The 25,060-nt window shown below is 36.1% G+C and overlaps 1 protein-coding gene across 2 annotated transcripts in view; it reads right to left on the bottom strand.

Annotated features, from left to right (window-relative positions):
- Nucleotides 1-25,060, bottom strand: part of LOC150098911 (SMAD family member 3-like) — a 162,470-nt gene that overhangs the window by 85,882 nt on the left and 51,528 nt on the right. The window contains exon 2 of one of the 2 annotated variants that reach the window (XM_090404669.1): nt 11,314-11,525. In XM_090404669.1, coding sequence (XP_090260795.1) covers nt 11,314-11,525 — 212 coding nt within the window. The remainder of the gene's footprint in view (nt 1-11,313; nt 11,526-25,060) is intronic. The other variant, XM_090404668.1, reaches the window with a different exon arrangement.

Below are 25,060 nucleotides of genomic sequence, written 5' to 3'. Positions count from 1 at the left end.
CGGCCTTCCAATTCCTCCCTCCATGAAACTTCCCGAAGTTGACGTCTAAGACTATTATAATCACCTGCCTTATAATTCCACATAAGTTCCCGTCTCTTTGATACTCCTGCATGTCTATTCATTTTCCAAGTCAACACCATATGGTCACTCTCTCCAACTGGTGGGAGAGACATCAACTCAGTTATTATCAACTCTTCTGATGCTATAACCAAATCCAAAACTTTTGAACCTCTTGTTCCCTGTGTTACATGTTGCCTAAGACATTTGTTCCTCAAGAAGTCTAGAAATTCCATTCCCCTATTGCTACATGCATCTTCCTCTCTCCAATTTATACTACTGAAGTTAAAATCTCCCATAACAATCATTCTTCTTGCACTTGCCAAACTTAGCTGTCTAAACATCTCCTGGTCCCCATCCTCTGTGCTCCTGGGTCTGTAGCAACACCCCACTAAATATCCTGTCTTGCCTACCTCTACCTCACACCATACACTCTGAAAATCATTTGTCTCACTTCCTTCCAAATTCTTCACTCTTAGAGGACATAAGTCATCACTTATCATAGCAGTACCCCACCACCACGCTTTCCCCTCCTATCCTGACGAAAAATGCTATACCCAGCGACCTCTATTCCTGTTGTTATATCCCCTTCTGTCAACCACGTCTCAGTGATCACAATAATTTTTGGCAAGGTTGATGCTATCTGCACCACCAATTCCTCTCCCTTATTCCGGATACTCCTGGCATTAGTATAAAGCATATAAATGCCATTGTTTCTATACCCAGCATTATCCCTTCTAGACTCCACTGGGCTCAGTGTTACCTGACATTGTCTTCCTTCTCCCAAGTATCCATTCCCACAAGAGGCCACCCCTGCTATCATCCTCCCTGGGACACACTGACTCGTTCAGAACAGCAATCTCTCCAGATGCCTACGTCCTTCCTCATTCAAATGTAAACGGTCTCTCGCATACAATTCCTCTCTTTCCTCAAACGCACTCCAAGCATCCACATATACCAGTCCTCTCTTGTCACACATTCTCGTTATTATGCCATTCAATATCAGCACTCTTCTGCTCAGCTCATTATTATCATACCTAGGCAACACGCACACTATTTTTCCTCTCTCTGTCTTCTTCCGTACAGTCTCAAGCAAAAATCTCATATCTCTCGCTGCCCGACTTACATTACCACTCAAGTCATTCGTTCCTACCATCACAATCATCTCAACCACCCTTTCACCTCTCTTAATTGCCATAGCCACCCTTTCTATTGTTCCTCCTGGCAAACACTCCTCACGCATCCTATCTTGAACACCACGGATCATTGAGTCGCCATACATTATACCTCTTACCATTCTATCGCTCCTATTGTTTCCATTCTCTCCTCTTCTTTCATTCCCATACCTCTCTCTTCTACTGTTTCCATTCTTTCCTCTTCTAGCACTCCCATACATCTCTCTCATTCCCTCTCTCCTACTGTTTCCATTTTTTCCACTTCTAGCACTTCCATATCCCTCTCTCATTCTGTCTCTTCTACTACTGTTTCCATCCTCTCGTCTTCTTGCATTCCCATACCTTTCTCTCATTTCATCTCTCCTACCGTTTCCATTCTCTCCTCTTCTAGCACTTCCATATCTCTCTCTCATTCCGTCTCTCCTACTGTTTCCATCCTCTCGTCTGCTAGCATTCCCATACCTCTCTCTCATTCCATCTCTCCTACCGTTTCCATTCTCTCCTCTTCTAGCACTTCCATATCTCTCTCTGATTCCGTCTCTCCTACTGTTTCCATCCTCTCGTCTGCTAGCATTCCCATACCTCTCTCTCATTCCATCTCTCCTACCGTTTCCATTCTCTCCTCTTCTAGCACTTCCATATCTCTCTCTGATTCCGTCTCTCCTACTGTTTCCATCCTCTTGTCTGCTAGCATTCCCATACCTCTCTCTCATTCCCTCTCTTCTACTGTTTCCATTCTCTCCTCTTCTAGCACCCCCATACCTCTCACTCATACTCCCTAAATTCTCTCTCTCTCTCCTACTCTGATTCGCCTTGCATTTATCTCTTCCATTCTCCTAATCTTATCTTTCATACTTCTGCTCTCATTCACAAGACATTCCACCTCCTCTTTCAACTCATCTATCTCCCTCTGCAGGTCAGTCACTCTTAATCTAAATTCACTCTCCCAAACAAAACCATCTCCTAAACTTTCACAGTCACTCACACCTTCCACACTATCAACTATTATTTTCTCATTCTCTCCTATCACACTACTTGTCTTCCTACATTCATTCCCCGTTCCTGGGGCAACAAAGTCGGATATCGATATATCTAATGTACTTATTTCCTCCAACTGCCTGCATTTTGCGCACATACGCTCTCCACTCTCTTTAACAAGCCACATATGTAATTCCCGAGACGCATACATGCTGCAAGTACTGCATGCCACAAAGTCCCTTATGATATTGCTAATAATTGAGTTCTTAAATGGCGGAGGACTTGGCGTTACGCCACTTGCGACTGCTGCCGAATCCACCATCATTCCTTACTGCCGAGTAGCGTAATCTTTAATAATTATTCAATTAATAAATAAGAGGGAAAAAAAAGTACAAACATCAGAACATTTAAGTACTAAATATAATTAAATAAAATGAAATATAACTAAATACAGTAACTTAGCTTCGTTTTGTCTTCCACCGTTACGCGTTCGATTCCGACGGTACCAAAATATATTATATCGCGACAGCAACTAACTTCCAAAAAACAACCACTGAAGTACACTCATATTCAGAGAAACAATTTAGCACTCAAAAATGTAGAAAAACGGGGAAAAAAGCGGACTATTCACCGATTAAAAATCACTTTCTTCTGCACAGCTCAAATTCACCGCCACATGCTACAGCGACGCTAGCGCCTCATTTTAAGTATGTTTTACTTGATTTTTACAAAAACATTCATTTTTTAAGTAAACATCATGTAAATGAATGTTGTTTACTTGAATATAAATAAAATGAATGTTTACTCATTTCCCACTGCTTGAGCAATTTTTTGTGGTGATGGGGTTGCTTATCAAGGATTTGGAGCAGACTATAGGAAGTCAATATATTACTGCTTTTAGCTTACAATATTTTCAACATACAATGTATTTTGTGAAACAAATTATCATTGAATGTTGGGCCCTGCTGTACATAAATGAATATCCCCTTCCTCACTCTCACACACACACACACACACATTATCACAGACTGTTGTCTCCCAATGTGTATCTATCGATAATCAGAACACACAACATTAAATTATATTAAATGGAAATAACATTAAACTGTAAATATTATATATAATTAATGTCACTGTTTGAAAGTTGTTTACATAAGAGACAATTCTTTTATTTAAGAGAGAGACAAGCTATTTCAAAACTAAAAGATCTTAAGGGCAATAAGAAAAAATTGCCAAAGCCGTGGGAAATGAGTATACATCCCTTCACCATGTAGCTAAGCCCGGAAACCATATCAATGGTTTCCAAAATAAGTGTGCTATCAATCCCCCCCCCCCCTTTGCACATACCAATGAGTGTTAAAGATTCAGTGAAAGGTAGTTCACAAGTCAGTCAAATAGAAATCTAAGGAAAAAGTGCTGCATATAATAACAGTAGTAGCAGAGATGACTTTATCTGAATACCATTACTTCATAATGATTTTTTCAAAAACGTTTTTTAAAACAGTCAAATTAATAATAAGTCCTACTAAACTTTGCCATAAGTGAGACATGGTTGGATGAGGATGATATGCTGAATGAAGAATAGAGATGGAAGGGTATGATGTGTTTCGTGAAGATAGAAAAGGTAAAAAAGGGAGGTGAAGTGCTATTTATGATAGAAAAAGAATTATGTCCATACAAGACAGAGATGCAAGGAGGAAATAGTGGTAATGGTTTTATGGCAGTATAGTGTGAAATAGAGGTGAATACAATGAAATACTTTGTTGGGATATTGCTATAGAACTGGTAATGTGAGGATAGTGAGCAGGAAATGTATAAGCAAATTAGTCAAGCAAATGGGGAAAAGGTGATCGTTATGGGTGATTTTATTATGACAATATAGATTGGGATGACAAGATAGCAACTGGAAGTAAAGAAAATGAGTTTCTTGGATTTTTGAGGAACAACTACCTTAGGCAGTATGTAACAGAGGGCAAAAGAGGATTGAGGGTCTTGGATTTGATCATCTCATCAGAGCATGTTATTATAAATGAGGTGTCAAATCTCTCTCCAGTTGGTGAGAGTGACCATGAAGTGGTTACCTGGGTGGTTGCCAGCTATGAGGACTTCTGTGAAGAAAGGACATATGTGGAACTGCAAGGCTGGTGATTATGAGAAGTTCAGGAGACAGCTTGGAGCTGTAGCATAGAATGAGGAGATGGGTGGAAAGGAGATCAATGCTTGGGTGATATTCAAGAACTATCTAGTAGAAGCAATGTCTAAATGTATTGCTAAGGTCATAAGATTAAATAAGGTCATATGAAATGGATGAATGAAAAGATTAAGCATGCAATAGAGAAAAAAGGCATTGTGGACGCAACATAAGAGGAATGGTAATAATCAATTCCATTAGGAATACAAAGAACAGGCAAGAAGGGTAACTCAGTTTGTAAAGGTAGCAAAAGTTCAGTGTGAGCAGCGGTTAGCTAATGAAGCAAAAAAAAAAAATATATCCCAGGGAGTTCTTTCGATATGTAGCCAGCAAAAATAAGAACGATTATGGTAGAATTCACTGATTGGAGAAAACAATATGGAGGATATAGTTGAGATAATTAATGAACAGTTCATAAAGGTATTTCATCCTTATGAATGTGACATCATGGAGAGTTTGAAGGCAGTGGATGATGATGAGGAGGAGGAGGAGAGATTGACGTGAGTGAGGAAGAAGTATATGGGGAATTAAGCAAACAAACTTGATATCATTAATAAGGCTGTGAGACGTGATGATATATCATCACATATTTTGAAGGAATGTCCAGGGAGTTGACATCTGCCTTGATATATTTGTTTAATATTAGTCTTACATTGGGTAGTTCCAAAGGAGAGGATGGAAAGCAAGACTGTATTGATTCATAAAGAATGTGACAGAAGTCAAGCATCAAATATAGGCCAATCTGTGTACCAGGTGTTTTGGTTAAAGTTTTGGACAGGTTAGTGAGAACCAGGTGAATTGGGTTGACAACAGTGGTATTATCTTTGATGAACAGCATGGATCTGCTAAAGGTAGGTCATGTTTTAGTAATCTACTTACTTATTACAATAAGGTGACAATAGCATTGGATGCAGGAGATGGATACAGAGTAGTATACTTATACCTTGCAAATATTTTTGATAGATTACTACATGACAAGTTGATAGTTAAACTAAAGCAGATAAGGTTGGATATTAGACTAGTGCACTGGATTGGAGATTGCCTGTCTGATAAGCATCAACAAGTTGTGTATGGGGGGAGCAATATCCAAGAGGAGGAAAGACACTAGTGGTATGCCTTGGGGATCTGTTTTAGGGACATTAATCTGTATGTTAATGATATTGGGAAAGATCTGAATGGGGATATTCAGTTGTTTGCAGATGATGCAAGGTTGGGATGAACTATAGGAGTAGAACAGATATTGTGGCCTTACAAGAAGACTTGAATAGACTGAGTGAGTGGGCACAGGAGTGGAGATACCAGTTCATTGTTGCAAAATGTAAAGTTTTAAAATTTGGAAAACAAAGATGGGGATGTAGAATTTACTCTTAGTGGGGATATATTGTTGGAGATGGAGGAAATAAGAAATCTTGGGATGATGGTGGATAAGGATCTGAAATTTAGAGGAAATATTGCCAAAACTGTGAGGACAACACAACACAACGAATTTTAATAATGATGCAGAGGACACTGATTTGTAGAAGTAAGGAAGTTCTGGTTTCATTGTGCAAGGCTCTGATTAGGCCATACATGGACTACCATGCACAGATTTAGTCACCTAGTTTTCAAAATGATGAAGAGATGTTGGAAAGGATCCAGAAGCAATTGGCTAAAATAGTTTCTGGTCTCTGGAATGTTGAGTATGAAGAAAGGTTGAGACAATGCAATTTGCAGTCTAGCAGATAAGAGGAAGAGGAGTGATGTCATAGAGACATACAAGTTAGTAAGGGGGTTGTTATAAAATTAACTTTGAAGACGTTTTTCATAAAAGTGAGAGATTGGGAGAAAACAAGAGGAAGCTATGACAAAAGGGGACCTCCTAGATGAGTCTGTGACTCCATAGGATCTTGGGACAATAATAATAATAATAATAATAACAAGTTTTCTCATTGTCATCATCAAATTTGTGACATGTATCCTCAAGGGGGTGTACCCTCAAAAGCTTATATCACTAACTTCCTATCAACAATTTCCTCCAAATCAATCTGTTATCTGTCAAGACTCCAACATTATTGGATCTTATATTACTGTCTTCTAAGGCAATTTTTTTAACAATCCACCTATATCTTGGTCTTCCTCTGGGTCTTTTTCCTGCCAACCTGACAGAAAACACTTGTTTTGCTAATATTTCCTCTTTCATTCTGTTTAAGTGATCATACCAGCTGAGATTAGTTCTGCTAACACATTCCTGAATGCTAACAAGTTCTTTCCTAATATCCTCATTTTTAATATGATATTGCCATTGATTCAATCTGTTCACATCCCTAATCTTTCTCAGGACTCTCATATCTGTGGTCTCTAGTCTTTGATTAAGTGTTTTATTTCTAACAGCTATCAGATCCATAATATAAAATTGGTTTGAACACCATCACGTATTTAGTTGTTTTGACTACTTTCTCTATTATTCCATATACATATATTCAGCTAACTTCCTACATACCAGCTTTGCTAATTTTTTTTTTTTTGTCTATTCCCATATTTAATTTACCATCTTCACTAAAAATTGTGCCTAAGTAGCTGAAATGTTTTATTTGTTTTATAGGTTCTCCATTCATAATGCAGCTGATATTTTCAGTGCTTCTGCCTATTTTCATTATCTTTGTCTTGTTATTGCTGGCCTTCATACCATATCTATCACAACAGTTATTCAATTTAGTCGGGGAATCTTGCAGACTTCTAGCGGATTTATTTAGAATTTTAACATCATCCGCATAAAGTAAAGAGCTGAGATTAACACCTCCAATTTTGATATCAGGTTTAATACCACTTTCCTTCATAATGTGATCCATATAGATAATGAATAAGATAGGGGATAATGCACATCCTTGTCTAACACAAGATTTAACATCAAACTATCATCCTGTACTTCCTTCAATTCTAACTGCTGACTTGAATTGAAGACTAAGTATTGCTTGATATAATGTCCCATTGACACCATATAACTGTAGAGTTTTTGAATAACTTTTCTCTTTGCACTTTGTCATATGCCTTTTGCAGGTCTACAAAACTTAAATACAGATCATTGTTATATTCCCACAATTCTCAACTATTTGATGTAAAGTGAAAATCTGATCCTGACAGCCTCTATTTGGCCTGAATCCAGCTTGTTCTTCAGAAAGCTTCCCTTCCACATCCTTCTCAACTGTTTCTTAAGCATATTTGCATAAATCTTACCAGGAACACTCAGTAGTTCTGTAATTCTCACATTCAGTTTTATTTCTCTTTTATATATGGGTACTATGAGAGCTTTACTCCAATCATCTGGAATTCATCCCTCTGTCCAGGCCTTCTGAACTATGCAGTGCAGTGCAGCCAATATAAAACTTTTATACCTCCATACTTGAGCATTTCTGGTAGAATATCATCCCCTCCCCCCTGCTTCTTTCCGCACTTCAGGCTTTTGATGGCTTTTTCTACTTCAAGTATGGATATGTATTCATTCATTCCATACATATAAGGAATACATAATGTATGGATTGCATGCCTTTTGAGTGTTTTGTACCACTGTGCTATCACTGCTTGTTTCATTCAGCAATTTTTTGAAGTAATTACTCCATACTTCGATATCTTTTTCCTCCAGTTTTCATGTGACCTTTATCATCCCTAATTCCTTTTGCAGCACTCTTTCCTCCATTTCTGAACTTTTTCAACAACCTCCAGAATATTTTGCCGTCTTCCTGATATTTATTTTCTGTGTTCTTACAAAAGTCTTCCCATGACTTTTCTTAGCTAGTTTTCTTCTTCTTAATGTAGCTTCCTCAGTGAGAGGGTGCAGTACCATGTCCTTCCAGTTCTCTCTGTTGGTGGCTTTCCTTTTTGTTTCTGCATAGCCATATGATCCCGTCTCCATGATCTTATATTTTCAAGCCATGTCCTTCGTTTTTTGCCTTTTGATCCTTTTCCCAGAATTTTTCCTTCTAAAACTGTTAGTATCCTTAGTACATGTCCCACCAATCTCATCTTTCTCTGGATCATTTCCTGTAATAAAGATCTCTGTGTTCTCATTCTCTGTAGGACATCTGTATTTGTCACATGTCCATGAGATTTTCAGAGCTCTCTTATAACACCACATTTCAAAGGCCATTATCTGTTATCTTACTCTTCTTGAATATCCAGGATTCACTTCCATGTGAAAACTGGCCACACTAATGTTCTTATCATTCTTTTCTTTGTCTTGATACCCATAGAACTTCTGAGCAGATCTTTATTTTTCTAGAAGCCATCTTTGGCTATGACTGTTATTTTTATTTCTTTATCTTGCTTTCCATCTGCAGTAAAGTAGGTGCCTAAATATTTGTGTTCTGTTGTATGTTCAATATTCATATTGTTTATGAATATTTCTGGCTCAGATCTGTTTTCTTTTGAGATTTTCATAAATTTGGTCTTTTTTGCATTTATATCTAATCCAAATTCTTTACCTTCTTCAATTAGTAGCTGCAGTAATTTGATAAATTTGTTTCTGTTTTCTGCTATTAGAATGGTATCATCAGCATATCTAAAATTGTTGTATTTTATACCATTGATACTAATTCCTATTTTTTGTTTTTCAATCTTTTTCATCACTGTCTCACTATAGATATTAACTAGATTTGGTGAAAGGATACAACCTTGTCTAACTCATCTTTTTATTTTCACTACAGAGCACAAGCTGACTTATTCGCCATGAACTTTTGATATGCTTTCTTCTTTTCCTTCACTGCATCTTCAACTTCCAGTGTACACCGCGGAGTTCTGATTTTTCTATCCTTGCAAACAACCTCACCACATACCTCTCTGGCTGAATCAATCAATGTTTTCTTCAGCGATTGCCACTGAATCTCCAAGGTTTGGTTCCTGTTCTCAAACTCTTTCATTCTTTCTTAAATAATGTTTGAATATCTTAGTCTACAGTTTACATCTGAGAGGTGCTCAACTTTTATTCGCTTTAAAACTTTCTTACATGTTCTTCTTTTCAATGTGAAATTCAATTTAATCCTGCTCAAGACTAAATGGTGATCACTTCCAATTTTAAATCCTCTGTACGCTCTAGTGTCCTGCACCAGTGAGAAAACATTACTATCAACAATAACATAGTCAATGAGACTTTTCTTATTCCTTGCCTCTTCTCTCCATGTCAATTTGTGCAGATTTTTATGTTGGAACATTGTGTTAATAATAACCAGTCCGTGTCCTGAGCAGAAATCCAACAGGTATTTGCCATTATTATTAGCTTTGCTCTTTTCTCCAAATTTTTCCAAAATATTTTTGTATGTCTGACAATCATTTCCTACTTTACTATTTAGATCCCCAACAAGGACCAACTTTTCCTTTTCATTGTGTCAGTTGCTTTCTCTAAAGCCTCAAAAAAATTCCTCCACTTCCACCTTAGTAGAACCTTCTATGGGACCATAGGCACAAATAAGTTTCATTGTCCAGTTCCCCATTTTGATAATTGCACACATCACTTTACTTGATATTGCCTGCCATTCAAGAAGATTACCCTCATATTTAGTGTTGAATACTATAGCTACTCCTTCTTTTCCCTGATTTGATGTTATTGCCTGAATATAACATTTTGTATTTATTGCTTAGAAAGATCTCACCAGTTTTTGTCTTTTTTGTTTCAGTAACCCCTATTATGTTGATATGGTACTTATCCAATTCTTCTGCTAGTTCGATTTCTTTGCCATTCAGGCTTCTTATGTTGATAGTACTGATCTCGAACTCTGGTGATGTTGAGTTGTGATGTTTTTCAGAATTTGTTCCAGTAGCTGACTTTTCACTGTTCACCCTTGTTCCCTGGCAAAAACAATGGGGGGGGGGGGGGCCTTGTTTAACCTTGTACCATCATTTTATATTTTGGTTTAAGCCAATAAGAATACAATTTGGTCAGCTAAATCTCAAATTGCCAGTCCATCCTCTTTCGTTCAGTATCCAGGTAGATACCTAACTAACTAACAGGGTGCACCACAAGAAGGTGCATTCGACATTAGGTCAGAAGCCTTAGTCGGTTTTCCACATTCCTTTAAAGGCTATGTGGAGGCCTCCTCTCAGTTATATAGCTTTGACTCTTAAACACCCCAAATAACTTTTCTAAAACTACTTATTAAAAAAAAGAAAGAAAAAAGAGCGATAACTTTAAAATGGCGGTAAGTGATGAAGGGAGAAAAAAATTAATAATAATAATATATTAGCCACACAAAAAAAAGTTGAACAGGACTGTAAGAGCAACTGTAACTCTTACTAGATGGTAAATGGTGAAGATATTTTTTCTTCACTTGTGAAATAACAAGTGAAGAAAATATTAAAATAACATTTGACACAAGACAAAAACCATATTCAAGACTATACATTCAACAGCAAAGCATTTATCTCATTTCCCTACAAGTGCATAGAAACTCCCTAATGTGGAATTGGAACATATCAAGGAGGTGACATTCTGTTGAGGCAAGTTCAAAATATCTGAATATGATTTCGAAAAGCAGCGAAATCTAAAAAAATAGGATATGAGTTGAATCCTGAACAACACTCGTTTTGTACGTCAGCATGAGATAGAAAAGATCAGACTATATTTTTAATATTCTTTATTCTGAAATTACTGAATATTTTTCAAGTAAATTGGAATCAGAATATACTTCAGAAAAGGGAAAAAATGAAAGAAAAAAGCTACAAAGGTGAAAAATAATATTAATATTTTCCATGTTTCTAAGTTTTCTTACTAGAAAATTTTGTCAACTTAATTTTATCAATTAACTTTGAAAATTTCTAATTTGGTAGCATAATATTAGGGATATAAATTAAACATTAAGTAAAAAAGTATATAAATATAATGGAAAATATAAAATAGAAACATACTATTTTATGTAATGGGACAAGAAAATTTTAGCTACGTACCAGGTGATTCAATCCTCTGATAATGGTAAGGATTAACACAGACTTCGTCTCTTTTAAGATTGAATGCAAATTCACAACAGTCAATAGCTTTTAATTCGTGATGACTTTGAAGATCTGGCCAACGCCAAAGACGGCAGTAGATTACATGGGGAAGTCCTTTGCGATGGGATACTTGAAGACGACCATCCAATGACCTGCCAAAAACATGCAAGCTCATTCAAAATTTTAAATTGTCTTAATTAAAAATTACTTCAGTATTATTACAACTCAACATATCAAATGCTTATGTGAATTCATGAACACTATTTCTGCAAAGATCAAAGGATTCCAGTATAAAAATGGGTTTTGGAGCGTTTTCAAGAAAATAATTATATATCAATATATATATGCATATATATCAATACATGAGAGGATGCAACAGCCATGTGTCGCAAGTGCTTAAGGAGAAATCTAATGTTATGTTTCTGGAACACTTTAGGGAAAAAAACAGAATGAGAAAGACTGTTCCAAAGAGCAGACAAAATGGGAAAAAGAAGTTTGTTTAATAGGTTTTAAGACATAGTGAGCACATTGGTGTGCATCTGTTCTTGTTTTTACAGAGCTCAAGGAAACTAGAGGAATGATGGTAGTTAGTTCACCAGACCAGCACCTAAGTAAAGAAACAGCCTGAGAAAGTGATTGAAATAATTGTCTGTCTGAAGTTTGGGGGGGGGGGATAAGAAAGAGAGTGAGAGAGACTTGAATAGTGTCAAGTACTTTCTGAGAGGTTTTTCGGTGCACCATTCCAAATAAGAGAACTGGTATTCCAAGACTTGGAATACCTTTTCACATTTATATGATGTTAGCAAATTATAGAGGTGAGAAGTGATTTCTTCAAGAAGAACAGCATGCTTTCAAATTTGGAGACTTTGAAGATTGATGTGTTTCTGCTAAGTAAGGCTAAACAGTTGAGTTAGCCTGAGAAGAGTAAATCAGATCAGATCTGAGAACTACAGGAGATGCAAAAATTTAACTGGCAAAATACTGCACTGAGAGAAACGCTGACAAAAAAAAAAAAAAAAAAAAAAAAAAAAAAAAAAAAAATTAATTGAAATTAATACAAATAATGCAAAGAGGGCTTTTCAGATGTAGTGGAGATATATATTGTCTATATATATTGATTATTCGTTTTCTATATGAGGAGTTCCCTCCTGATGTAAAGATTTTTGAATTTGTTATAACAATCAGAACATTTCAGCTGGTAAACAAGATCTATAAACAGATTGAAGGTACAGCCATGGATAGCCCTCCTTTCTTCACCCTTCGCAACCTATTATTTGAACCATATGGAAGATAACTTGTTTTCATCCATCCCCAACTCTCTTTCTGGTTTTGCTATGTCAATGATGTGTTTACTGTTTGACCTCATTCTGAAAACAAACTCGCCACTTTCCTATATCGAATAGTATTACTTTCAAGGATCCATGGAATCCAAAGACTCACTGAATCAGTTGCCTTCACCCACTCATTCAACTCACCATGGAAAAAGAAAGTGCTTTTAATTTACCTTCTTGGACATCCTTCTTGGTACTTTGTCAATTAGTGTTTACATTAACCAGAATCTAACCATTACTTGCAGATATACATCAAAAGGGCACACAGTGCTCTTCTCCTTCAGACTTACAACAAGAACTTCTCACTATCAAAACTTTAATAGAATTAAATAGACTCTCATGAAATCCAACAAATAATTGACTCCCATGTTCCAACACTTAAGGATTCTTGCTAGATTCTTTGCAGGATTTCAATCCCATATATTTCTACATCTCTGAACCTATTGGTAGAATACTGTCACTTTAATTCCATATATTTTCCTCTCAACAAAATTTCAGATCTCTTATCATCTACAAAAGATACTGTTGCCTATATCTTTAGCTACTATTTACTAGATCCCTTATGAATGTAATTTGACATACTATGGACAGCTATTCTATAGAAAAAATAATTAATGAACACCATTACTACATTGAATACATGAACCCTCAAAAGCTGGTCTGGCTGATCAACCGATACTACTTACAGCATTATTTTTAATGATACTGTATAATACTCATTCTCCCACGATGAGTCTTCTGGTTTCACAGATATCTAATAATAATCATAATAATTATTTATTTTCAAAAATTAAAATGCGTGTTATTTTTAGTTTGAATAACGCGCTCTCTCTCTGAGACAGCATTGTAATTTTATCCCTTTTATATGAGTTTCCAGCTCTCGTTTGGTAAACAATATTCGTTCTTTTTCCTCTTAGTTATCCAAAGTCTCTTGCCACCTCATCATACACCATCCAAATTTTTTCCCATCTCCTTTTCTATCGTATTTTCTGGCCTTCTTTCTGGTTTCTCCAAAATTTGAAATCGGTCGCTCGTTTACCATAAAAGATGCTGTTATTTCATTCGGTTTTAACTTGGCCAAAAAACGTCTTATCTTTCCGTCCCGAGTGGATGAGTGGTATACCATCATTAAAAAATTATGTTCTTGTTTTCATCCAAATTACTCTAGCATAAGCAAGCAATAGTTAGAGACGATCAACACCAAGAAGCAAATGGGCGCACCAAGCTACGTGTTCCCTTTTAAATAAATGAAACGTTTAAATAAAAATAATTGAAACAAGTATTACTGTAGCGTTTAACTGATAAATGTCGGGTTAAGTTTGTTTTCCACATTCAACAATTTTTGTTATATGGTTGAGATATATTCAATAATAAATAACAGACCTAAAAATAACACAAATTTTGATTTTTGAAAATAAATAAATTATTATGATGATTATTATTATATCTCCGTGAAGTTAGAAGACATCGCGGGAGAATGAGTATTATACAGTATCATTAAAAATAATGCTATAAATACTATCGGTTAATCAGCATGCTAATTTGCTCATCATTCTAATAAGAAAACACTCGCGATGTTGTTTATTCAAAAAAAAAAAAAACTTGGAATGCTAGCGAGACTGTCTTACGTGAGTTCGCTCAGTCAGCAATTCGATGTTTAATTTTTCTTTATATACGCTACACCATTCATTTTTTTTCTTTTTTTTAAAGTATAAGTGTAGTGAAACACTACAAAAACACACATTCCTTACACAATTCATTTCGTCAAACAATAACTGATGCATTCTGCAACAATTTCGTGCAATCATTTAAAAGTTTCGCGTAACTTGATGGATAAGAGGTAGTTTCCTTTCTTTAGTTCTCCCCTACACGCAAAATGGAATACTCCGTCTGGCGGCTAGTCGTTTCCCAGACGGAAGGACGCGAAGTCTAGTAATTCATCACAGCAAATAGGGGAAAGAGGGGGAAACCAAGATGCTTGGAGTTGGCAAAGTGTTCTGTCGCAAAGCTTACCAACCGTTTCTCATAGAAGCTAGAGCTGAAGTTGCTCACGTTGGCCTTAGTTTACTGATATTAAATTCAAGGCATTATCATTATCAGCAGCAGTAACAACAAAAGTATTGGATTCCTGAGAGGAAACTATTTAGTGCTACCGGTTCTTAAAATTATAGAAATTGCACAATACATGCCATATTATGTATATATACTCTGCATGTCTAATATATATATTGTGCAATTTCAATCATTTTAAGAACCGGTAGCAGTTAATAATAATAATATATCTGATATTTGAAAATAACATAGGAAAAAAAACTTCATTACACACCAATTGATTCTCCCCCACCCCCAAAATTCTTGTTTTGATCGTAGAATGCATTTGTGTAATAAAAAGGTAAAACGAATGTATAATTAAACAATTAAAAATATTTAATACGTAACATGAAAACATAAGACTACAATAAATCCAGGTGACAACTTTAGGTCACGATCAAGTATTCCAACACAAATATAGAAGAGGATATGATACACGCATGTTGAGAGGCCAGTCTGTAGAGATGTCATACTTGTAAAGAGATCCGCTGGCGAACTTCCGGTTTGTAGTATGGATCATCATACTACACCGCATATTACCATAGCTGCAGAAGTGAAATCAAGCACATTAGCAAATCTGTAGTAGGTGAAAGCAGAAGGACACACTTTTTTTATACTTGATATCAGTAAACACAGTCACTGAAACCTGATAGTTTTTGTACATTGTTAACGATTTGCGTTTTGGTTTTACGTTTATAACTACAACACATAATTAACATTTACTTGCAGAACCAGACTAGACTATAAAATTATTTCGTCCTTTCTTAATAGATGAGAAATCGTTCGTTCATCTCCGCACTGAATTTTGCCTGCCGTTTAGATGGCATGCTGATGAACTGTTAACAATATTGCAACCTGTGATGGCGCAGAGGATGCGCAAGAACGTGACTTGGCAAGTAATATTGTCAAGCATTTTAAATATAGACTAATTAGAATAATTATTCAAGATATTCATTTACTGATAATTTTCACGCCCCGGAATGGATTAATATTTAGAAAAAAAATTGTCGAAATTAAGTTTTAATATGTTTTGAAGTTTTCAGGGAAAGGATGCTTTTCAGAGTTGAGAAAAAATCGGGATAATACGCTTCGAAGTGCCTTGTAATTTTTTTCTACGTAGAATTATTTTTTTTTTCTTAAAAAAAAGTAATTCTAATGCAAAACAAACTTTTTTATTTGACTATTCTTAACCGGATCTAAATTTTGAGCGATGCTCGGATATAACTGAACATTTGACATCTAGATAATTCGTATAAATCAATTCCTTCCTATAAAGCAATGAAAACTGCGGCCTCATTAGGGTATCTTGCTATTATAGTGATCATTAAATATTTTATTGACCAACCGTCCTTGTGAAGCCATGTATGTATATAACGCATGCTTGTTTGTGCTATCATCTTACGATGTTCATTGTCATGAATGTTCGTGTTGCACAAGTCTGCACTGTTGCTGTCTTATATAATGACGTCTTTCAAATGTCCATGACCTAAGACTTCAGATGATTCTTTGCAAAGTCGCCCTAACTACTGTCGGAATAGCCTGACAAAAAAAGTTTACCAATCTACCGTTGCGTACTGATTTTTGACTTGTCAGTGTTCGCTCAGCCATGATTTTTGTGTTTTGTTTTGTTTTTTACGTCTGTGTTTGAATGTCAAAACATTTCCCTTGTTCGAGTTGCACCATAATTTACAGACCATCCTGGAAAGTGTTTAAGAAACGACAATAAAGCCTAAGTTAAATAGAGCTACTGTGCTTATAAATGGCTTTTCAGCGTGTTGCTCCGAAATGCTCACTTCGGTTCGCTACTATCCACGTTATCTTACATGAAACTGCTTTTCGTGTAAATAAACGTGACAAAACCGCTAGGGTGCATCTTAACGTTCAAGACGAGGTTTATTGGTAACTCGTTTTAGCATTTTGTTACCGTAACCCATAAGGCTTTCAAATAACTTAGTTTTTATATTAGCTACTGAGATTTTAGCATATAAGGACATCGGGTGGCCTAGACTTAATGGGGACTTACCGGCGATTAATATAAATTCAATTTTTATATTTAAAAAAATAATTTTTATTGATCTGAATATTGAGACTTGATAGTAAAACAATTGTACGGCGCAATAATATGCAAACTGTAATCGCAAGAAATTATGAACTGTTTGAAGGTACGGTCACGGCGCTTATCATGCGTACACGCGATTTTTTCTCATCGGTGGTGATAACAAATGGTTTGATTACTTTCCCCGTTTGTTACTATCTTTGCCAAACTTTGCTCATACGAAGCAAGCGAGTTAGATTTCGAAAAATCTGTTATTCAGGATTTTTCCAGATAGAATGGCGAAAAAGATTTGTGTACTGTACGTAAAAACTAACGTCAATAGTTATATAAATGATTACTATTTGTTAAATAAACAATAATCTATATCCAAGTTTCTTAAACTTTTGGAAACTGCGGAACCCCACCTAAAAATATTTCTTTTCGCAGAAGGCCTGTTGAAAATTTTCATATATAAAAAATATATATATATCGGAAAGAAATTATGACAATGAACATTACCTGCAAAATATTTTAAACAAGAAAACATATGATACGTAATATTACAAATAATAAAGTAAAATAACCGTTCTAGAAATAAGTCAATTTAATAAAAATCAGTATTCTCCCCATTCGCCGAAAGATTTTTTTTCTTCTTTTCAAAAAAATACTTCTAATTTATAAATGTCTGTATGCTTTGGAGAGCCCTCAAGTCTCATATGTTCCACTCATCTATGACTTATTTTAAACGAATCAGTTATAATATGCTGCTAAACGTTACATTACTCATATCACAAAGAATATTATTTCCAATATTCAAATAGTAAGTGTGCCGAACATAATATAAAACCATGCCATACGGAAGTCACATTTACTCCTGTATAGTTTTAGGATTTACACAATGTTATTCAGTTTTGAGTTTTATAATACAGCATGTCGGAGCTTGCTGTTGTTAGGAGATAGTGAAGTATGTGTACAGGCTTCCCGTATATGTAAGGTATACCCTTTCATCTACAGCTCTTGTCATCGTAATGTCTAAAACGATGCGACTACCGATAGCAAGCGTGCTTGTTGTGTGGTACGCTAACAATGTACAGACTTGTAAAGCACAGTAATAAGAAAAATTGATTTGCTATTAACACAGAATTGCCTCTTTTTGGAAACTTGCAGATTTTGTTTTATTATAATATTGTACACTTAGTAACTATCCATGTCCAAAAAAGTTACATTTTATTTTATTTTATAATAATAAATAAATAACCATAAATAATATTTATGGTTCTTCTAGAGCAGGAATTCTCAACCTATGGTACGCGTACCACTGGTGGTACGTTGAGCCACTGCCTTACTGGTACATGTAATATCTTGAATTAAATATAGTAGTACGCCACTGGAAAAGGTTGAGAACCCCTGTTCTAGAGTATTTGCAAATACTACAGTTTAATGTTCTGCAGCTATTTATGTATTTTAAGGTTGTGCGGCAGTGAGGTGGGGGGGGGGAAGAGGATGTTTTGTCACAACTGTACTATACGTGTTCCATCTGATTGTGTAAAGAACTGCGGTAGGTCGTTATGTAACACCACACGTCTGTTGCCTGGGTACGTGTTATTGAAGTAATTTTTAGCCATAATACGTAATGCCTTTGGATTTTTTTTTTTTTTCTGAGGATTTTGTCATAGAAGACTTCTTTATTGTTTGTTCTGTTTAACCTTCGAAAAAAAAACCGCAGAAGAAACAATTCTTCTTTGTAATGTTTATGATTCTGAGAGGTGACAGTTTGCAATGTTGGCATATACTGTTATGCGTATTTGAGTTCTGATTCGCAAATTCCATAACAGATGATATACGGGGGTGGTCTGAAAAGTTGTCGGCCTGACAATGAAAAATGAATTAATAATTTCAAAATGATTTTTATTTTTCAACATAATCTCCCTTAAGACTAATACATTTATTCCAGCGATCTCCAGCGCCATTATCCCGTCCTTGTAGTGGTTCTCAGTAAGATCTGCAAAATATTCCCTTTACAGCTGCAATCACCTCTTGATTCGAAGAAAAAACGCTAACCAGCGAAGAAGAGTTTTAGTTTTCGGAAGAGACAGAAGTCAGAGGGAGCCAAATCTGGGGGGGGGGATAGGGGGGATGTTCCAACAATTCATAGTGCAGATCCCTTAATTTTCCCATTGCCAAAACACCTTTGTAGGCAGGTGCAAAGAAGAAAACAAAGTCGGTTCCATCAGCAGGAAAGGTTGTAGCATCAGTGTTTTAGGATGCTAAAGGCATTTTGTTTATTAATTATCTTGAAAAGGGTAAACAATAATCGGGGAATATTATTCCGATCTTTTTAATTAGGGTCTTTTCTCACGAAACAATTCGTGAGAAAAGACCCTAATTATCATTTGTGACTAATTTCATTAGTTGGGCTCTGTCAAATAATTTAACCAGCAGCAAATATGCCTAATAATTATCATTACTGTTTTAATAAGATTACCGTGAATAATATACTGTTCCATTAATACTGATCACTTTCCCTAAATTAGAAACACTATAAATCAGTTTCATTCTAACAAACTAACATCGACTGAAAGTTACTTTTTTGAGACATAACCATACCTTTAAAAAAAAAAGTGCATTGGCAACATTGTTTTTAATAGTTAAAAATAGTCGCAATAAGTCTTACTAAGAAAATAATGCTAGTGACAATTCTGGTTTTTTTTGTTAAATTATGGTTTTCCCTGCTCTGCAAATTCTAAAGAAAATTAAGTGGCCACTTAATTTTCTTTAGAATTTGCAGAGCAGGGAAAACCATAATTTAACTAGATGATTAAATCCAGTCATGCGTTGTACAAGCCAGACTTTATGAAGATCTTAAGGACCGATATTGTGAAATGTTAAGATGAAGTATTTGGTCCTAGCAGGAGTTGATTGTGGGTTTTTATTTAAGCACTTCGATAACATTAAAGTGATGATGAGACAGCTATTTCTCCGGAGTTGTGACATGATAATTTCAGAAACAAACCCAGTGGTATAGGCAGTTAGTTTTGTGATGACGCATCCAATGCCATGATGCGAACTTGTTTTATTTTTAATTTCCCTCCGTGTTATCAGATGGAAAACAGCTGTTGGCGAGGTCTAGTACATAGAGATATCCAAAACTACAATAAAAAATTGTGTTGTTTGTTTTGAAAACATGACAATTGTACGAGATAGTTAAGATTCTATAGGAATAAAAAAAAAAAAATAGAAGTCATAAATCAATGTTAAATAACCTTGATGAGCTGTTCAAGGGAGTAAAAATAAGCTGTTCAAGGGAGTAAAAACAGACCACCAATGACCACTAAAGCCTTACACTGTTTCACTAATCTACTCTATAATATAAAATGATAAGCCTTTTTTGTAACGTTTTTGTGTCACGTTTTTTGTCAAGTTATTTGAAACGTTTGAAACTCAGGGGCTACCCTGAGTGTCGAGTCGTCAAAATTCGAGTTATCAGAATTCAAGGGAGAACCAGCCTACCAGTCCAGAACTCGGGGGGGGGGACGCCATAGGCTCCGGGGGGGGACGGAACCCCTTTCGAGTCTTCAAAATTCGAGTCATCAGAATTCAAGGAGAACTGGCCTACCAGTCCGGAACTCGGGGAGTTGGGCACCGTAGGCGCCAGGGGGGGAGGAACCCCCTTTCGAATTTTCAAAATTCGAGTCATCAGAATTTAAGGAGAACCGGCCTACCAGTGCAGAATTCGGGGGATTGGGCGTCAGGGTGCGGAATCCCCTTTCGAGTCTTCAAAATTCAAGGAGCACTGGCCTACTAGTCCGGAACCCGGGAGGTTGGGTGCCATAGGCGCCAGGGGGAACCCCCCCCCCTTTCGAGTCATCAGAATTTAAGGAGAACCGGCCTACCAGTCCGGAACTCTATGTATTTCTAAGTTCAACATAATCACCACGTCAGTGATAACCAATTATCGAGCTTCGTTTAAAAATGCTCCTTCCTGTGGGAAAAGGGTAATTTCATTGAAGAGTGCGCTACATTGACACTTTATCTTATCACGTTGCAATCTAAGATAAAATCGAACTTGATTAGCACTACGCTACAAAGTAAGAATCTTAAAATCTAACAAAAAGTCTACTTTGTAAAAATAAGATAATATACCTACAATTTCAAATGCGAAAAATCTATCCTGACATGCTTATTTTCACAGCTTAGCAGATCGGAATAAATACAGTCACTATTCTGACTGCTAATTCTATAATACGAGATGTTCGTCGTTTACACTGCAGCATTGTTCCGCCCACGTTAAACAATAATTTTTCCTATAGATATAGCAAACAGGTGAGCAAAATCGATATATGTTGATGCAAGCTTTCTCTACGGTCAACATGGATATTTGTTCATATGACTTATTAAAGCCGCAGGAAACAAACAAAATTAACTATTACTGTTTATTTTTTTATGCGAGTCGCGTTCACCAAAGGTTGTAAATCTATATTACATTAGTACCAGGTGTAGACTAAGGATGTTTTTCTATTTTTAGTATTTTTTCATACGGTTTTTGTATTTTTATTTTACTACATAACGGAAATCCTTCTCTAGAGACCAAACACGGAACTTTTTCAAGCCACATCAGTACGAGGGACGGTGACCTCACACGGGAAGATGAAATTCATCTCCCACCTAATAACAACCGCAAACATCTATGCCCACGGCAGAATTCGAACTTGCAACTTGTTGGAGAACGGCTACGCTAATCACTCGACAATCAGGCCGGTAAATTAACAGTAAAAATTTGCATTCTCCTATTGGAGGGCTGCTTTGTGCAGTGTAAATATAGAGGGAAAAGATTCGGAGAAATAAACGTGAATACTCTCTCTCTCTCTCTCTCACACACACACACACACACGCGCGCGGGCGTGCACAGACACTGTAACTATTTATTAACACAATGAAGTCAGACAGGCTAAGCCAAGTAACGTAAGAATCACCGACTACTATAATTGTAAGAAACAACCAAATTCGATCTGTTCTAATTGAGGATCCATGTTGAATATTGTCGGTCATCTACTTGTATTCGACAGAGCTCTTGAATAAAAGTAGTTACATCATCATTAAAACATTATAATTAAAAAAAGAACGTATTAAACTTTTCCTGTATACACGATGCCTACACCTTTTTCAGGCTGCATTGTTCAACCTATTTCGACGAAATTTGAAATATTGCTGTCTGTTTTTTATGATTCCGTCCGAACATTTTAGTCCAATATCACAAAAATTAATGGAGTTGTTTGGGAGTGTACGTGTGTATGGGGGGGGGAGGGGGGTTTCCTTTCCAGAAATCTTTACATATCATGATGTTCACTGATGTAACATGCAGAGGTCTATAATCAGTTATATTCTAAATGACTACATTTAGAATATAACTGATTTTTTTAACACTGCTAAGAACCTATGAATAAAAAGTCAAATCCAATCGTGATATCCCGAAAGTAACTTCCTCCACAGCCATCTCTGATATAAAGTCGCTTCGTTCAACTATTTTCGACCAAATCTAGAATACATCTGAAATTCTTAAGTAATGCCAAAGGCAGACAGATTGATCTTCTGAAGAAATAAAAAAAAAAAAAAAAAAAAAAAATAGGAGCGTCGCTTCCTCCGCAGACACCTCAAATCGCATCGTTCAATCGATTTCGACTAAATTTTCAATATATGCTGTAATTGTTTCTTACTTTGCTAAAATCTGAAAAATTCAGCCTAATAAATTTAATGGGGGAACGATCCGATCCGCCTTCTCCACAACCACCTCTAGAGGTTGCATTGTTCAACCGTGAGACTAAATTTGGAATATAGCTGTTTATTCGATTCCTTACTATTTTCACAAACCCAAATGGTAGTGCCGTGAAATACCACATATACGTCTACATTTCATATCGGTTGAACGACCAATTTCAACTATTTATTCCAGGACTATTTTTTTTTTTACCTATCATAAAATCGTACTGTTAAAAAAGTGAGCCAAGTACTGAGAAAATAGGACATTGGTTGAAATTTAGAAGTTGCTACTTGGCTGAAATTCTTTTAACTGTCGAGAATATAAATTCCCTCGGAAATTCCAGCAATACCACAGCAACAAAACGAATTGTCAGTAATATGGCATTTCCAAATTGAAGCCAACATCTTTTTCAGTAAATGACGTACTTTATTTATTGTGAAATGTTTGAGATAACCGACTTTTTGTTGAAAACTGTTATACGAGGTGGTCTGAAAGTTCTCGGCCTAACAATGAAAAAACGAATTTATAATTTCAAAATTATTTTTATTTTTCAACATAATCTCCTTAAGACTAATACATTTATTCCAGCGCCATTGTCCTGTCCCTGTAGTGTGGTTCTCAGTAAGATCTGCAAACCAGTTCTTTTCTCTACAGCTGCAATCACCTCTTAATTCGAAGCAAAACGCTGACCAGCGAGGAAGAATTTTAGTTTTGGGAAGAGATAGAAGCCAGAGGGAGCCAAATATGGAGAATAGGGTGGATGTTCCAACAAATCATAATGCAGATCCCCTAATTTTCCCATTGCCAAAATACCTTTGTGGGCAGGTGCATTGTCCTGATGAAAGATGATTTTTTTCTTCTGCAAACCAGTTCTTTTTCTCACGATTTTTTTTTTCGTCTAGTCTGGTTAAAAGATAGGAATAACATTCCCTGGTTATTGTTTTACCTTTTTCAAGATAATGAATAAACAACAGCATCCCAAAACACCGATGCCATGACATTTCCTGCTGATGGACCCGACTTTGTCTTCTTTGGCGCTGAACAAACGGCTTCTTCGGCTGTTTTGACTGCTGTTTGGATTCTGGTGTGTAATGGCGAATCCAACTCTCATCCATAGCAATAAATCGACGCACAAAATCAATTTTCTTGTTAAAACGCTCCAAGCACTGTTCAGAGATTTTCATGCGAGTGCGTTTTTGATCTGCTGTGAGCAAGCGCGGCACCCATCTTAGGCAAAGCTTTTTCGTTTGCATTTCTTCATGCAAAAGATATCTACACGTTCTTTTGAAATGCCTATAGTCTCAGCAATTTCACACACTTTGACTCGCCGGTCATCCAATACCATATCGTGCACGTGATCAATGATATCTGGTGTTGTTACGCTTTTTTTGGACGCCCTTCATGTGGATCATCTTGAAGGCTGGTTTAAAGTCGGCAGCCCCATTTCCTAATTGGCGAAATCGAAGGAGAAGGGTGCCCATAAACTTTTATGAACTTCAAATGAATTTCTTTTGGCGTTAAATCTTCTTTTACAAAGAATTTTATAACCGCACGATACTCAATTTTATCCATTTCAAGGAATACAAACAACACTTTTGCTTCAGTGTTGCTTCAGACAGCAGTATGAAACAAACTTGATAGAATGGCTTGCAATTTCACATGGATGCTTATGACAGATGCACCAACTTAGAAAAGAAAATCTTGCCGATAGTGTTGCCATCTATTGTCGAGGCCGAGAACTTTTCAGACCACCTTCGTAGAACTGCCCACAATGTTCAGTGCTCATTTTTCTGAGCAGTATGACAAGGTGTTCCTTGTTCAAACCGCAACCATAACACAACTTTTAAGATGGAATGATATACACTGGTAAAGAACATCTATCCTGATGCCATTCTCAAATAACTGCATCTAATTAAATAATGTATCGCAAGCTGTTCTTTTCTGAACTAATGTTTTTTCAGTACTAACGTTGTTAGTACTTAACTACGGTCGTACTAACAATCAAGGGGGATTTTCGTTACTGGACAAGAAAAGTAGAATTCAAGTATTGTTTGAAGCTGACTTGGCAGCCCTTACGTAGCGTGGACAACATGATTAGAAATCTATTAATGAATGTTAAGAACACAATCCTTTTAAGTAACTACACTATCCCTTTTGGTCAGTTTATAGGCTGATTGGCTATCCCCCCCCCCTCAATTATTTCCAAATTTTAATTATCCTAAACTATAATTTGTTGATTTAACTGTACTGCAATTACTCGCTGATTAACGAGTTCGAATAATTGTAGTAATTAATGGCAGCATACGATGACACATCTGGCAGTCCAAATTACGGTTACGAGAATATTTGTTAGTTGCGGTTTGTGGAAATTATTATTATTATTATTACATAACATCTCCAAGACTCATCGTGGGACGGCACACCAATCAACTACAATCTATCAAGAAGCGGGGAAAAAATTAGATTTAGTTGAAATTTATAACAGACAAA

This window comes from Typopeltis vanoorti, chromosome 15 (assembly GCF_054136105.1).
Source record: "Typopeltis vanoorti isolate ZY-2024b chromosome 15, IOZ_Tvanoo_1.0, whole genome shotgun sequence".
Lineage (NCBI taxonomy): Eukaryota > Metazoa > Arthropoda > Arachnida > Uropygi > Thelyphonidae > Typopeltis > Typopeltis vanoorti.
The sequence above is the reverse complement of the archived record's forward strand: the minus strand, read 5'-3'. Positions and strand labels throughout refer to the sequence as shown.